The following is a 15,005-nucleotide window of genomic DNA, read 5'->3' on the forward strand; positions in this document are numbered from 1 at the left end:
CTTAAACTTATCATCAATTGATAAATTTACCATAAAATTTAAGAGAGATTACATACTAAATATAAAAAAGATATAACATAGAAAAATGTATCATACCACAGTTCATTTGTTGTTAATGTAATCAAATTGTGATTGAAACTGAAAATTCTTAAAATTCTGTTGGTTTGAAAATGATAAAAAAGAAGAATGAAGACATCACAGTCAAGTTCAATATAATCAAAAACATCATTAACTTAAATGGTATTTAAATGTACATCCATAGTTTAAAACTAAAGTAACATAATATAAAAAAAAATCTAACTTACTTCTCAAATTAAATTAACTAATTATAATATAAAATGTAACTCAATTCTGAAATTAAATTAACTAATTCAATATAAAATTTAACTCCCTTCTCCTAAAATTTATTACAAAATTTAACATATATAAAAGGTAACTTCCCTTTTAATATGAATAATTCATTTACACTTTTATTTCAAGAATCATCTTAAATTGAAGATCTGTAACAAAAATAACAAATGCTTTTGGTTTGCATCTATCTAATGAAAAAGAGTGCACACATTGATATATCTCACCTGCTTGAACTATCATGATTGAATGTCAAACCATACAATAAATATGAGACTACTGCTTATAAAATCTGATATATATTTTACTTATTAAAACTTTACATTGACAAATGAACCATATAAATGAGGTCCATGTCAGTTGAACCAGTTGATATTTTCAAGAGACATAACTTAAAAAAGAAAATTATTATTCAGTACTGATTTCTAACTTGTCTTGCTGCAGGTATAAACCTATGATATATTAAGTTTCAAATAATCTGACAAGAACTGTACAGATTCAATATTTTATAAGCATACATGTGAGAGCATAATATTACCAGACAGATGGACGAAGGGACATTGTGATTTCTCTGGGAACAAAAATGGATACATCTGATAAACTATTGACACAGAGAAATGTTTCACCAGCTTATAATTTGATAGTAGAATGCAAATGTTAAAAAAAAATATAAAAACTTTAACTTGTAAACCATGTAAACTAACTTCAAATGAAGAAACAGGGCCAAATAATTTCTGGGATATTAAATTTGCTTATACCAGTATAAATGCAAACAAAATATCATTGACAACATGTTTGTAATGTGTGGAGAATATGTTTTTTTAACAGACAGTTGGAATTCCAATGGGAACCAATTATGCCCCTTTTCTTGTCAACTTGCTTCTTTATTATCATGAGGCTGACTTCATACAGGAACTTCTTAGCAGGAAAGATCAGACGTTACACAACATACTTTTACTTTACATTCGGGTATATAGATGATGTTCTCTCTTTAAATAATACAAAATTTGGTGGCTATGTTGAACAAATCTAGAGATAAAGGAGTTAAGTCTGCCTCATATCTTGACTTACATCTAGAAATTGACAATGGAGGTCAGTTGAAAACAAAATTAACGACAAAAGAGATGATTTCAGCTTCCCAATTGTGAACTTTCAATTGCTATGTAGCAACATTCCAGCAGCTTCTGCATACACAGTATATATCTCCAAATTGATACAATATTACCGAGCTTGCATTTCCTATCATGATTTCCTTGATAGAGGATTGGTGCTCACAAGGAGGCTATTAAAGCAAGAGTTCCAAATGGTAAAGTTGAAATCATCCCTTCGTAAATTTTACGGACGCCATTATGTGTTGGTTGACTGTTATGGAATAACCATTTTAAAGATGATATCTGATATGGTCCTAATGTTGTGACTACTTTACCCTTCCCTTTTCATGATTGTGACCTACGGAATTAGACTTTTTACCGGATTTGTAATAACATAAGCAGTACGATTGGTGCCAAATGTGGAGCAGAATCAGCTTTACCTTCCAGATCACCTGAGATCACCCCCAGTTTTTGGTGGGGCTTGTGCTGCTTAGTCTTTATTTTTCTATTTTGTTTCTTCTGTACTATTATTTGTCTGTTTGTTTTTTATTTTTAGCCATGGCATTTTCAGTTTATATTCAATCTATGAGTTTGACTGACCCTCTGGTATCTTTCATCCCTCTTTCAGTTCCCCTTGAACTCACCTAACCATGTAAACATGCAATAGTTTTACAGTCAATAAACCATGACATGGGATGGGTCTAAATAATCTTCATTGAATTGAGATTGGCCCTTTTTTATACATCTGTATACCAAATAATAAGGATTTATAGAAAATTATTGGTTCCCTTTAAACTATCCTACTCACAAATCTTGACAAGTTTCTGATGCTGCTACCAAAAACAGCATACCTAAGTCTAACTTTTTTTACTATTTCATAGCAAGACAACATCAGCATTTATGTATTTCCAACTTGGTCCTGCATCAAACAAACAAAATAGTTGGAAATCTGGGTTGGTAAATTGAATAACCATAAAATTTGGAAGATACATATCTTAGAAACAGTGTCGCCAAAACTACCTTAAACTATAGTTATCAATTACTCAATGTAATGACATTGTATTGCAAGCTATAATGAATGGTGGGTAAAAAGTCATGATTCACAGTGAAAGATTAAAGAATTTATTTCAAATAAAGGAAAGGGGAAGCCCATTTGAGGCCCACCAAAACAATCGGTGAGGGAGTAAAACTTCATAAGATTTATTTCATGCAATTCTTCTAGACAAACTTCGGGTCATAAGGTATATGTAAACAAGAAATAAATTATCAAGCGCTTCTTCTTTTTAAAATTTAAAGATTATACAAATAATTCAGGCTGTTGTTGCTGCTGGAATAGCATCCCTATGTCTATAAAAGTTCTTTGACATTCTTTGATGGCAAGAGAAAACCAAATTTTACACATAAAACTAATTCATGATTTCATCTCTGAAAGTTTATGAAGTACTTTTGCCGCTGTTGGACGATTTACAATACTGTTATCCCAACATTTCTTCATTAGAAATTGCAATTTGTTATGAGGTCTATACTTAGTCTCTAACTCTGGTCGTGTACCATTGATTACATATTTACTCAACTCATTTAAATTTTTAGCTATAAATTGATATCCTTCTGACTCTACACCAACTGGGTGTGTATACCCTGGACGTGCATACCACATTTCCCATAAAATTATCCCTAAACTAAATATGTCAGCTTCTGTTCCATACATTTTCCCCTGAAGGACCTCAGGTGCCATTGTGGTTGGGGTTCCAGTGACTGTGCCTAAGATGTCCTCTGCCTCTTTAGCTAAACCAATATCTGCAATCTTTGCTTCACCATCTTTCACCTGAAAAAAAACCCATTCATATTAAAATTTCAGATTTTATGATGATGTTGTAGTGAATAATGGATATAATCTCGTTAAACATAATCAGTGAAACAACTCATCAACAAGACAAGTTATTCGCATTTAGTTATTGAAAATTGTATACATTTCTTTGAAGATCATACAGTTGGTTTTAGCTGACAATGGCCATAGAAATTGCAATTTTTCAGTGTAATTTAAATGATACCTACCATTTTCATAGTCACCCCTTTTTTTAAATCAGCTTTCGTTGAAAAACTAAATTATTTCTAATATTTATATCATGGTGTTAAATTTTAACTTCTCATTCAAGCCATTGATGGAAACCAAAAACTAGAGGCTCTAAAGAGCCTGTGTCGCTCACCTTGGTCTATGTGAATATTAAACAAAGGAAGAAGATGGATTCATGACAAAATTGTGTTTTGGTAATGGTGATGTGTTTGTACATCTTACTTTACTTGACATTCTTCATGCTTACAATTATCACTATCTATAATGAACTTGGCCCAGTAGTTTCAGTGGAAAATGTTAGTAAACATTTACAAATTTTATGAAAATCGTTAAAAATTTACTATAAAGGACAAAAACTCCTTAGGGGGTCAATTGACCATTTCAGTCATGTTGACTCATTTGTAAATCTTACTTTACTTAATATTATTGCTATTTACAGTTTATCTCTATCTATAATAGTATTCAAGATAATAACCAAAAACAGCAAAATTTCCTTAATATTTCCAATTCAGGGGCAGCAACCCAACAATTGGTTGTCTGATTGATCTGAAAATTTGTCTGCAAATAGATCTTGACCTGAAAAACAATTAAACCCCATGTCAGATTTGCTCTAAATGCTTTGGTTTTTGAGTTATAAGCCAAAAACTGCATTTTCCCCCTATGTTCTATTTTTAGCCGTGGTGGCCATTTTGCTTAGATGGCTGAGTCACGGGACACATTTTTTAATCTAAATACCCCAAAAGTGATTGTGGTCAAGTTTGGATTAATTTGGCCCAGTTGTTTCAGAGGAGAAGATTTTTTGTAAAAAATTACTAAGATTTACGAAAAATGGTTAAAAATTGACTATAAAGGGCAATAACTCCTTAAAGGGGTCAACTGACCATTTCAGTCCTGCTGACTTATTTACATGTATTGTCGAAATGCGCATCTGGTGCAAGAGAATTGGTACCATTAATTTTATTGCTGAACAGTATTGCTGTTTACAATTTATCTCTATTTATAATAATATTCAAGATAATAACCAAAAACAGAAAAATTTCCTTAAAATTACCAATTCAGTGGCAGCAACCCAACAACGGGTTGTCCAGATAGATCTTAAACTAATGAACAATTTTACCCCATGTCAGATTTGCTCTAAATGCTTTGGTTTTTGAAATATAAGCCAAACACTGCATTTATCCCTAAATTCTATTTTAGCCATGGCGGCCATATTTGTTGGTTGGCCGAGTCACCGGACACATTTGTTAAACTAGATACCCCATTGATGATTGTGGCAAAGTTTGGTTTAATTTAGTCCAGTAGTTACAGAGGAGAAGATTTTTGTAAAAGATGACTAAGATTTACGAAAAATGGTTAAAAATTGACTATAAATAGGCAATAACTCTAAAGGGGTCAACTGGCCATTTCGGTCATGTTGCCTTATTTGTAAATCTTACTTTGCTGAACATTACTGCTGTTTACAGTTTATCTCTATCTATAATAATATTCAAGATAATAACCAAAAACAGTAAAATTTCCTTAAATTACCAATTCAGGGACAGCAACCCAACAACTGGTTGTCCGATTCATCTGAAAATTTCAGGGCAGATAGATCTTGACCTGATGAACAAATTTACCCGTATGTCAGATTTGCTCTAAATGCTTTGGTTTTTGAGTTGGAAGCCAAAAACTGCATTTTACCCCTATGTTCTATTTTGAGCCATGGCAGCCATCTTGGTTGGTTGACAGGGTCACCAGACACATTTTTTGAACAAGATACCCCAATGATGATTGTGGCCAAGTTTGGTTTAATTTGGCCCAGTTGTTTCAGAGGAGAAGATTTTTGTAAAAGTTAACGACGACGTATGAAGACAGACGCAAAGTGATGGGAAAAGCTCAAAAGGTGAGCTAAAAATGTATTTTCATTTGAAATGTTTCACATTTTATTACGTCTTGTCCTTTTCAAACTTGCTGCTTATATGGATTAGCTCACTGTTGAAGCCATATGGAACCTATGATTCTTTTCATTTAGACTTCATTTGATAGTTGTCTCATTGACAATCATGCCATATTTTCATATTGAAACATATAAAGCTTATAAAGTAAATGTTTTAGACTTACCAAGATACCAAATAAAAGATTTAACCTTACCAATATATTAGCTAGCTTGAGATCTCTATGAACAAATCCCATGTAATGGACATGAATTAATCCCTTGCATACACCACACATCATCTTCAGATAAAACTCCCATGATTCTTTACACTCTGACACATCCTTGAACTTGAAACATGGTGGAGGATCTCTTTTCCTGTATACAATGTGTTCTAAGCTGCCATCACAATATTCCATATAAATTTGAAGAAACTTTTTACTTTGACTCCCAAGTCTGTATGACACCCCAAATAATTCCACTATATTTGGATGATAAAGTTTTCTGTGAAATACAAGAAGAAATTTCTAATCAATTCGATTTCATTAACTCATAACATTTACAGAACAAAATAAAATGCAAATATTATTAAAGATTTGAATTTTAACAGAGACTATAAAAGATCTGCCACCAGAATGATCAGCACCAGTTTCCCTAAATGACATCATCTCTCCTTTGATTATTATTTTATGTGTATTTTATGTGTAACAGACAAGGGGATCTGGGCCATGGCAAGGAACATTAAAGCCTGTTTGACAATAAGACTCAAGACTGTCATGATGCAACAATTAGAATAGGACACATTGGTCAATGTCATATAACTCTCTGTAATACTGGCAGGATATTATAATCAACAACACATGATGACAATCAAGCTCACTAAGAAAGAATGATTTTTAACAAATAGTCTAAGAAGAGTAGCATTATAAAGACTCTTTCAAAAATTATCAAATCAAAATTAGGTACTGATTTTTGCTGCTTAAGTCATATAAGTTTGAGTGCAGTATGAATTCCAATTTTGGGCATGTCATTAATTTAAATTAATGATAATCTTTTTCAGTCTTTTGTCTGAGTAACAGATTTCTTTTAATATATTTCCATGCATGACTTTAGACCAATCTAGTCAACTCTTTGCTCAATTGGTTTTTTTTGTGTTGCTAACTGTAAGATCTGAAAACATTCCATACTGACCTTTTGGCATCCAATAAAATCATATGAAGTATAAAGATAAATTTATGGTGGATAAATAAGGAAATAACCCTGAATTTTGTCCGAATTTATATGTTCTAACTATTTAATTTCTGATATTTGTTTTCAATTTTGTGCACCAACCAAATTATAAACCTTTTTAAACTTAATCAGTAAAGTATCATTGTTTAATATATATGGCAAAGTAAAAGATCTGCCATCTTAATCAGATTGACCATTAGACATTTGTCATATTTTCTTTATAATATTCACCTTAGGTTTTGCACTTCACTTAATTGTACATAGGAATCTGTCTTCTCCAAAGGTTTCCGCAGTGTTTTTACAGCAGCTTTGATCCACTTTTCGTTGATAAGAACTTCAGTCGCATGAACATCTGAAAATTGTCCTTTTCCGATTTCTTCTCCACCATTTCTTATATTTTTCTTTGATAATTTATATCCCGAGAAATAATCCATGTTAATCAGAAGTAATTTACCAAGAATGCTCTTGCAGGAAAACTCTAATGGTTGGAATTGCTTTCTAATTTCACATGATGTTCGGAGTTCATTCTTGATATGACAAATAAACTGTTCATCTGCTTTTATCTGTTGAGGTATTACAGTCTCACAGACAAAATCTACTTTCATTTTAAAATCTTTAAGATAGGTCTCTTCCATTAATTTCAAAATAGCTTCCTTATTGTACTGCTTTAAAACCTCTGAGCACCAGTCCATCATGTATTTCAATCTATTGGAGTTATAATCATTTATTTTCCATGACTGCTGAACTAAGTCCTTGACCCCAGCAGCTACACCAAAGGGAAGTGCTATCAGGCCTGCTCCAATGACAAGAGGAAGCCAAAGAGGGGAGGTAACTGCAAGTACAATTTTCTCATGCCTTGTAAACAGTGGATCATTACTATGTTCAGGTTTGTTGCTGTAATCATGCAGACCATCATCCAGAGGCATACTGATGTCAAGTAAAGTCCTATTTATCTCCTCACATTGTGCATCAATTAGTTTACACTCAGCTTTAAATAAATTAGACAATTCTTGAGTGATGTCATTGACTTTCTCTCTATTACACCAGGCTCTAGTCTCAGTATTTATTCTTTCTATTATTAATTTTTTTGCTTGGTATTCGATCACTTCAAAATCTCCACCTTTGGGTAATTCTGCATTTGACCATAAAAACATATATTTATATGTTTCCTTAGACCTTAGATGCTCATATAAATTGGTGGAAATCTGTTCACAGCGAAATTCAGCTTCTTCTTTCACTCTTTTCTTCACCTTAAAGAAAGCATACTAGTAATAGAATAAATGTCAAAATGTCATTTCTAATAGATGACTAGTATATTTGTCATTACGGTATCCTACCATTTCTACAGAAAAATAAAGTAAACATCATCAAGTCTCCCAAACAGTCAGAAAGTAAATGTGACAAGATAAGAGACTTTCTTAGAAAAATATGGGTTCCTGGATTAGGAAGTTGACAGTGAGGGAACCCACAGTTGTGCTATCCACAAAATTCGATTTGTTTTTTTAAACCATCACGTCATTTTTAAACATAATGAATACTTATATAGCATTTTTTTTTTGTATTTGTAAATAAATCCAACTTAATTTTTGTTACCTCTTTGATACTGTAACTCAATGTTTTTATTCGTTCCTCAATGTTCACTTTCAGTTTCTTCTTTTCATCTTCAGTTTTTCTGGATAATTTAATTCTCCCTACTATTCTTTTCAATGCCTTTTCTAAGAACTGTTTCTGCCATCTGCAATGAAGGCAAGAGTATAGTTTATACACATACTCATTCTTTAAATAAAAGAACACAAAATTCAATAAGTCACTTAAGATTCAAAACTGGAATGTTCACAAAATTTTTATTAAACAGAGATAAAAGAGATGGAAGTATTAAGTCTTTACAAAATATCTACAATCCTTGTTTGATTTGGATAAATAACTTAGTTTCCAGACAATGCAAGCTCTCTGTTGTAAACAACAATTGGCATTATTAACTATCATAGTACCATCTTACCTTGAATGTCTAGCAACTTTGGCCTCTAGACTGGCAGGAATCATTTCTCCTATTCCTGTAAGTAGTCTCTGGAAATTGGTAGTATACTCTAATCCTGGAGTAGCTGCTCTTCTTGTCTCCTACCATGGAATAACATGTTTCAAATAAAGATGCTTGATCACTTTGATGTCATAAAATAAACATTTATCATTCCTAATTTTTATAATCACATATTTTAAATATAAAATATGTATGACTTTGAAGTCATGTATGAGGTATAAACCTGGTTATTCAAAGTTTGTCAATCCTTACATTTTCAAGGAGTTGCTCAGCTGATTAACAAACTGTAATAAACATGAATGACTTAGTCCATTTATTGATCAAGAAAAAATCCAAAATGAATCTACCTTCATCAATGCCAGTTTCTATATTTCATGACTGTTCTTGATGCAGTAACTTCAATAAGCTACTAGCCTATATTTAAACCACTGATGTTTGATCAGGAACTGCCATATTCTATCAAATTCAAAAAGATCTTAAAAAGGTGCCATGTTTTCAAATGACTGCAGCAAATATTAACCCCCAACCTATAGTCCATGTAGACCACTTGGTTCCCAGGTCACTTATTTTTTACATCAAATTTTATGAAGACAAAGTACTGTAATATGGAAGGCTTCATGCTTTTTATCTCTCTGTTATATGACTATCTGTCACTTATTATATGAGAACTGAAATCAACAAAAAAAACATAATTGTAGTCCTTGAAGCTGGCTATATTGACCAATTACAACCTACTATAAGATAGGAATTTAATAATCTCTCAAAGGATTTAACATTCAATTCAATTCAAAGCTTTATTTATAGTCGGCATGTCATATAACAAATAAACATAAGCTCTCTGAGCTTTTATAACCGACAAACGCATACATTTACATAACAATCATACACAATACGAATATTAAAACATAAAAGACATAGAACATACATTTCATGCACACGTCTACCTGGCATTAGAATATTAGTCATGTAAATTCATGTGTGTGCATCAGTCATATGCTAAACATATCATCAACCTAAGTTCTTACAGATCTTGATGCTAAAAGAAACCGCCTCATTTGAAAACATTAAATGAAAATGTACTGCTCCATACAAAACTTACCTCTTTAGAACTGAGTTTAAACATCTGAGATTCTTTGAAGTGCGGCCAGTTATCTTTCAGTTTCATCTTTGTATTGTTCCAAACTTTATCATCTTCCTCAGCAGGAACTTGATCCCATTTATTACACACAAATATAGCTCTTGTTGGATCAAACTCATACATCTTACTATCCTTCTTTTGTACCTCAAATATCTTCAAAAGCTGTAGAAAATACATATCTTTATATTTTATGTTCATAACTTTTACACCAGAATTTTTTTAACAAGAATGTGTCCATTATACACCTATGCGCCATTTGCAATATAATTTTCTATGTTTGAGTGGACTGTGAAATTGGGGTAAAAACTATAATTATGCATTAAAATTAGAAAGATCATATCATAGGGAACACGTGTACTAAGTGTCAAGTTGATTGGGCTTCAACTTCATCAAAAACTACCTTGACCAAAAACTTTAACCTGAAGTAGGACAGACAGACAAATAGACAGACGATCAATGAATGGATGCAAACCAGAAAACATAATGCCCCTCTACTCTTATAGGTGGGACATAAAAATAATTAAAAAAAAACCAATTCATTAACTTACCAAATATACCTTAATTTGGAGGCATTTCAAATAAATGCATCATTTTTTACCTATAAATTTACTACTGTTTATAATATATATGGCTTACCCTGTCACTCTGAACCCCTCTTGACTTTCTACTGTTTATAACTTATATAAAGGCTTATCCTGTCACTCTGAACCCCTCTAGATTTATTGTTGTTTATAACATATATAAAGGCGTACCCTGTCTCTCTGAACCCCTCTAGATTTACAGCTGTTTATAACATATATAAAGGCTTACCCTGTCTTTCTGAACCCCTCTAGATTTACTGCTGTTTATAACATACATAAAGGCTTACCCTGTCACTTTGAACTCCCCCAGCATTACTACTGTTTATAACATAAATAAAGGCTATAGCTTTTGGTAGATAGTCAAGTAATCTCATGGTAAGCTCGTCACTTGATCCTATTCCTGGAGTATCTACTATAATGGCTTGGCGCTGAAATTGACAAACAATTTACTTTTTACAGTTTATCTTAATGCTATATATGAAATAATTAACACAATGTAATCTAGTAAACCTTGTAGAAAATGAATAATTTTTCAGCTGATTTGAAATAAATAAAGACATTTGACAGTTGTGCATAGCACTTTTATTGGCAAGTTTGACACTTACTCAACATGTAAGATGTGCCAATGCAAAAACAACATAACAATTGATGCATTCCCTATGCTGAAGCTGGAAACACCATATACCAAAGCAGGATTTTTCATTAAAAATATAATTTTACTATACTACCTTCTGGTAATCAAATTTAGTAAGGTAGACAAAACACTGATTGGTCACAATCATACCACATCTCCTTACTTCATGTACTTTTATATTGCGATATTAATATATCTAAATTGAATACATTTGATTTTGAAGTTAATTTCATTCAGACTGAATGAAAATGACAACAATCTTAAGGCTCCAAAAAGTATGCATGGTACATTTTGTATCTATGTATAATATTGACCAATGTTAACAAAAGAAGATAACTTTTGACAAATTATCTTCAGATTGGTTTGTTTTAATCATTTGCCTGATGTTTGTAGTCTCTCAACATGAAGTTTCACAGAAGATTTTTCTTTAAATGACCAATTAGAATCAAAGGTTGCCTTAGATGGCATATTGTTCATCAAATCAGAACCAAATGCAGACAATTTGAAGAGAACCTACCATTTACAATTCTTGTCATGATTAGGCAATATAGACCAAGAAGTTCAAAGAAGAATATGAAAAGTTATATTGGATTGGATCTAAACATGCCATATATTGCTTATGTTGAATACCAGATAAAACTTTCATTTTTTTTTACTTTTATTAAACTTAAATCAAAATTATGAAAATTGCATAATTTAATTGTGACAAAGAAATGTCAAAATGCATAATAAAGTATCTGCAAAAAATAAGTTGGTAACAGGTAAAAAATGATTGCAATTGCTCACAATAGCTTATTGGGCAGCTGAGCTTGTTATACATAAAAAAGAATACAAAAGGTATATTACTATAAGACATACCTTCAAAATTGGTATTGGCCAATGTATGTCTACAAATTTATATTTATTCTGGCTTGCATCACTGACATAATTTTGCAATTTTTCTTTCATCAAAGCAGCTTCCATGTCTTTAGGTAAATGAAGTCTTGTTACTTCATCATCTGCATCAGTTACTAAGACAGCCTTCTCTTCCTTATTCCATAGTCTACAGATTGTGGTAGTACATGTCAGCAAAGAATGGGGTAATACATCACTTCCTAGTAAAAGGTTCAGTAAACTACTTTTCCCTGCAGTTGTCTCACCTTACAAACAAATAGAATGGAAACAGATACAACACTTGCACATAAAACTTGTTCACTATAACTTATATGCTAATTTATCAATAATCATATTAAGACAAAAGAGAAAATTTCTTTCAGGACATTTATAAACCTACTAGCAAATTCAACAAATATCTATGATAATTATTTCTGCTAGAGGTATCTATGCATTTTAAAAATAATGAGATTGACTGAACTTGAGATCATTGATAACCATTCTATCAAATCATGCAACTTGTCATATGATGGATTACAAGCACTGAGTTCTGAATATAAAGGTTTGCTTCAAGCTGCTGTTAAAGATAAAACCAATGATCAATTGATGACCTAACTATTTACCAGTAATTCAATTTCATTATTACACTGATCTTCATGCATTGTCTAAATATATAAATTAAATTGTTCAAGGCTTGGAAACAGGTACATAGAATGTGAGACTGTGCCCAGAATTTCTATTGTGTTTCAAGCCAGCTATGATTAAAATTTATACTGCAACTCTTTTTAATGTTCAAATGAAATATTTGGGGTAAAATCCAACAATTTTGAGTTTGAAAAGGGCAGAATTTTCACTCATCCATATTCTTTATTGACCTCATAAATAATACTTTAAAGAAACATACTATCAACATCACAAACAAGGCATTATATGGTCATTGACTGTAAATCACAAATAGTTATACAGCCAATAAAATTTGTAAGAACAGTTGCAATGTACATGTAAGCATCACAAACAAGGCATAATAAAGTATCAAGATGAATATATGCAAAAATGGTCATAATCAAAAGTTTATTTGTAAAACCGATATACCTGCCACAACAATTGGACACTCCTCCTGCATTAACTCTTCTTTATAGGTCTTAATTTCTTCTAAAACATCACCAAATTCTGTTCTCATTTCTTGTTTTAATTCACTGTCAACATGGTCATTAGCCATAAACCTTTCAAGGTCACAATAAAGGTTATGCAGTTTCTTTTTCCTCTCCATGTCTTTTTCTAAAATTTTCTCAATTATTTTTGCTCCTTGTTGCTAAAGGTAAATAAAGAAGATATTTAATCTTTATTTCAATTTGATAGACATATTAGCACTTGTACGCAAATGTGTCCGCCATTACGTACAATCACTAAGGTTCCTGTAAATTGTTGTTTGATGTCAGAAGGTTATTTGGAGTAAATCTAAGGTCTTTGGGAGGCAAATTCAGCTAAATCCCCAAAATGTAAATACTTTTATGTGTCAACAATCATCTCTAGAAAAAAAAAACCTTTCTGTAGATATATAACAAAATATTCTTGTTTGTTTGGAGAAATAAAAATATCATTCATACCCGTCATCATTAAAAAAAAGGGTATAGTTTTTTTCATGAAGGTTTGCATTAAAATTCAGCTAATGATAGATATAAGACAACTCTTAATAGTTCTTATACTTTTGGCAAACCCAATGTACTGAAATATATATAAAAAAAAAATGAAGAATGTGTTTATGGATTACAGGTGGTTGTAAATATATGGAAAATTCAGCAATTTTTCAATTCATAAATGAGGGACATTATTGAGAAAGGTGAAAGTGGCACTACCCAGATTTGAACTTGATTTATGTTTTTTTAGTAATAAGTAGTTTCATACCATTAGAGGCAAACGAAGGTTAGAGTGTGGAAATGACAAATTTAGCCATTTTCTATTTATTAAGGGACATGGTCCGAGTACACAGTTATCATACTTTGATTTTCGTTGTCCACGAATATAGTCCTTAGTGTGGACAGTGTGTTACTTGTCAAATTTTGTTATACCCCTTCCAAATTTATTTCTCCATGTTTTATGCCTCATATAGCAAGTTGGGGGATGAAATGACACTGTCAAAAAATTTGGGTCATAAATATTAATGTAAAGTAGTGATAAGGTCCAGCTGAAAAAGGTAAAAAATTAGCACTTCGGAAGCTGTCAAAAGATTTCAAGACCCCCTTAACATAAAATTGTCCATATTTTGAGTTAGAGCTGATGAAGTTTTCTATAATTTTGATATTATTTGTCCCAAAAGTAGTACAACACACTGTAAAAATATTATTGAGAAAGCGCAGGTGGGATTTTTTTAATTTTCATTTATTGTCTAAAAGAAATGCACTACGAAATAACTGTGTACTCGGACCTAAGAGGTGAAATCAGGAAATATAGAATCTGTACTTTGGCAACTTCCCTGAATGATTTGATGGTGTCAATTTGTCAAATAGCATAAAACTAAAGGATTTAAACTTTTATTTGATAGAATTTCTGCAAAAGTTACCAATTTAGGCATGATATGGTCAAAATAAGCATTTCATAGCTTTTTCAATTTTGATGCATAAGTGGCATTCTGACTTTCTATCTGACATGTTTTTATGTGTCAATTTTTGTGTTTCTATGCTTTAATCCAGTTGTATTACTCATTTGTTAACTCTGAATCTACAGAAAAGAAGATTATCTCAGACAATATGAGCAAAATGTGTTGTATAAATGACCCTCGTCTAACGCTCTGTTTGGATCAAGTTAAATGTGAGGAGCATGGCACATAAAAGTTGAAGTCCATAATAAAGATATCACTAAATTTGTATAAAAAGCACTTAACAATGTCTTTTGTGCCTGTTTCATTTCACATAATATCTTTCTTTACTTCTGTAGGATAGCATGTGGTTCAAATATAAGCCTGTTGTGACTAAAATTGCATGCAAGTTTTTCACTAAAAAGTGAAAAATCTTTGTATCAGACCATACTGCCTGCTAAAAAAGGTGAATGTAAGAGCCTTTTTGTGCTCAGATTTATTGCATCATGTC

The 15,005-nt window shown here is 31.7% G+C and overlaps 1 protein-coding gene across 2 annotated transcripts in view; it reads right to left on the minus strand.

Moving 5' to 3' along the window:
* Positions 1 to 2,397: 2,397 nt before the first annotated feature.
* LOC134706836 (uncharacterized) overlaps positions 2,398 to 15,005 on the minus strand; it is a 34,076-nt gene continuing 21,468 nt past the window's right edge. For both annotated transcript variants that reach the window (XM_063566145.1, XM_063566144.1), the window contains exons 5-13: positions 13,012 to 13,231; positions 11,905 to 12,185; positions 10,700 to 10,840; positions 9,793 to 9,993; positions 8,655 to 8,773; positions 8,249 to 8,390; positions 6,887 to 7,905; positions 5,644 to 5,929; positions 2,398 to 3,264 (exon numbers count right to left, since the gene is read on the minus strand). In XM_063566145.1, coding sequence (XP_063422215.1) covers positions 2,851 to 3,264; positions 5,644 to 5,929; positions 6,887 to 7,905; positions 8,249 to 8,390; positions 8,655 to 8,773; positions 9,793 to 9,993; positions 10,700 to 10,840; positions 11,905 to 12,185; positions 13,012 to 13,231 — 2,823 coding nt within the window. In that variant the 3' untranslated portion in view covers positions 2,398 to 2,850. The remainder of the gene's footprint in view (positions 3,265 to 5,643; positions 5,930 to 6,886; positions 7,906 to 8,248; positions 8,391 to 8,654; positions 8,774 to 9,792; positions 9,994 to 10,699; positions 10,841 to 11,904; positions 12,186 to 13,011; positions 13,232 to 15,005) is intronic.

The sequence above is a fragment of the Mytilus trossulus genome, chromosome 2, assembly GCF_036588685.1.
Source record: "Mytilus trossulus isolate FHL-02 chromosome 2, PNRI_Mtr1.1.1.hap1, whole genome shotgun sequence".
NCBI lineage: Eukaryota > Metazoa > Mollusca > Bivalvia > Mytilida > Mytilidae > Mytilus > Mytilus trossulus.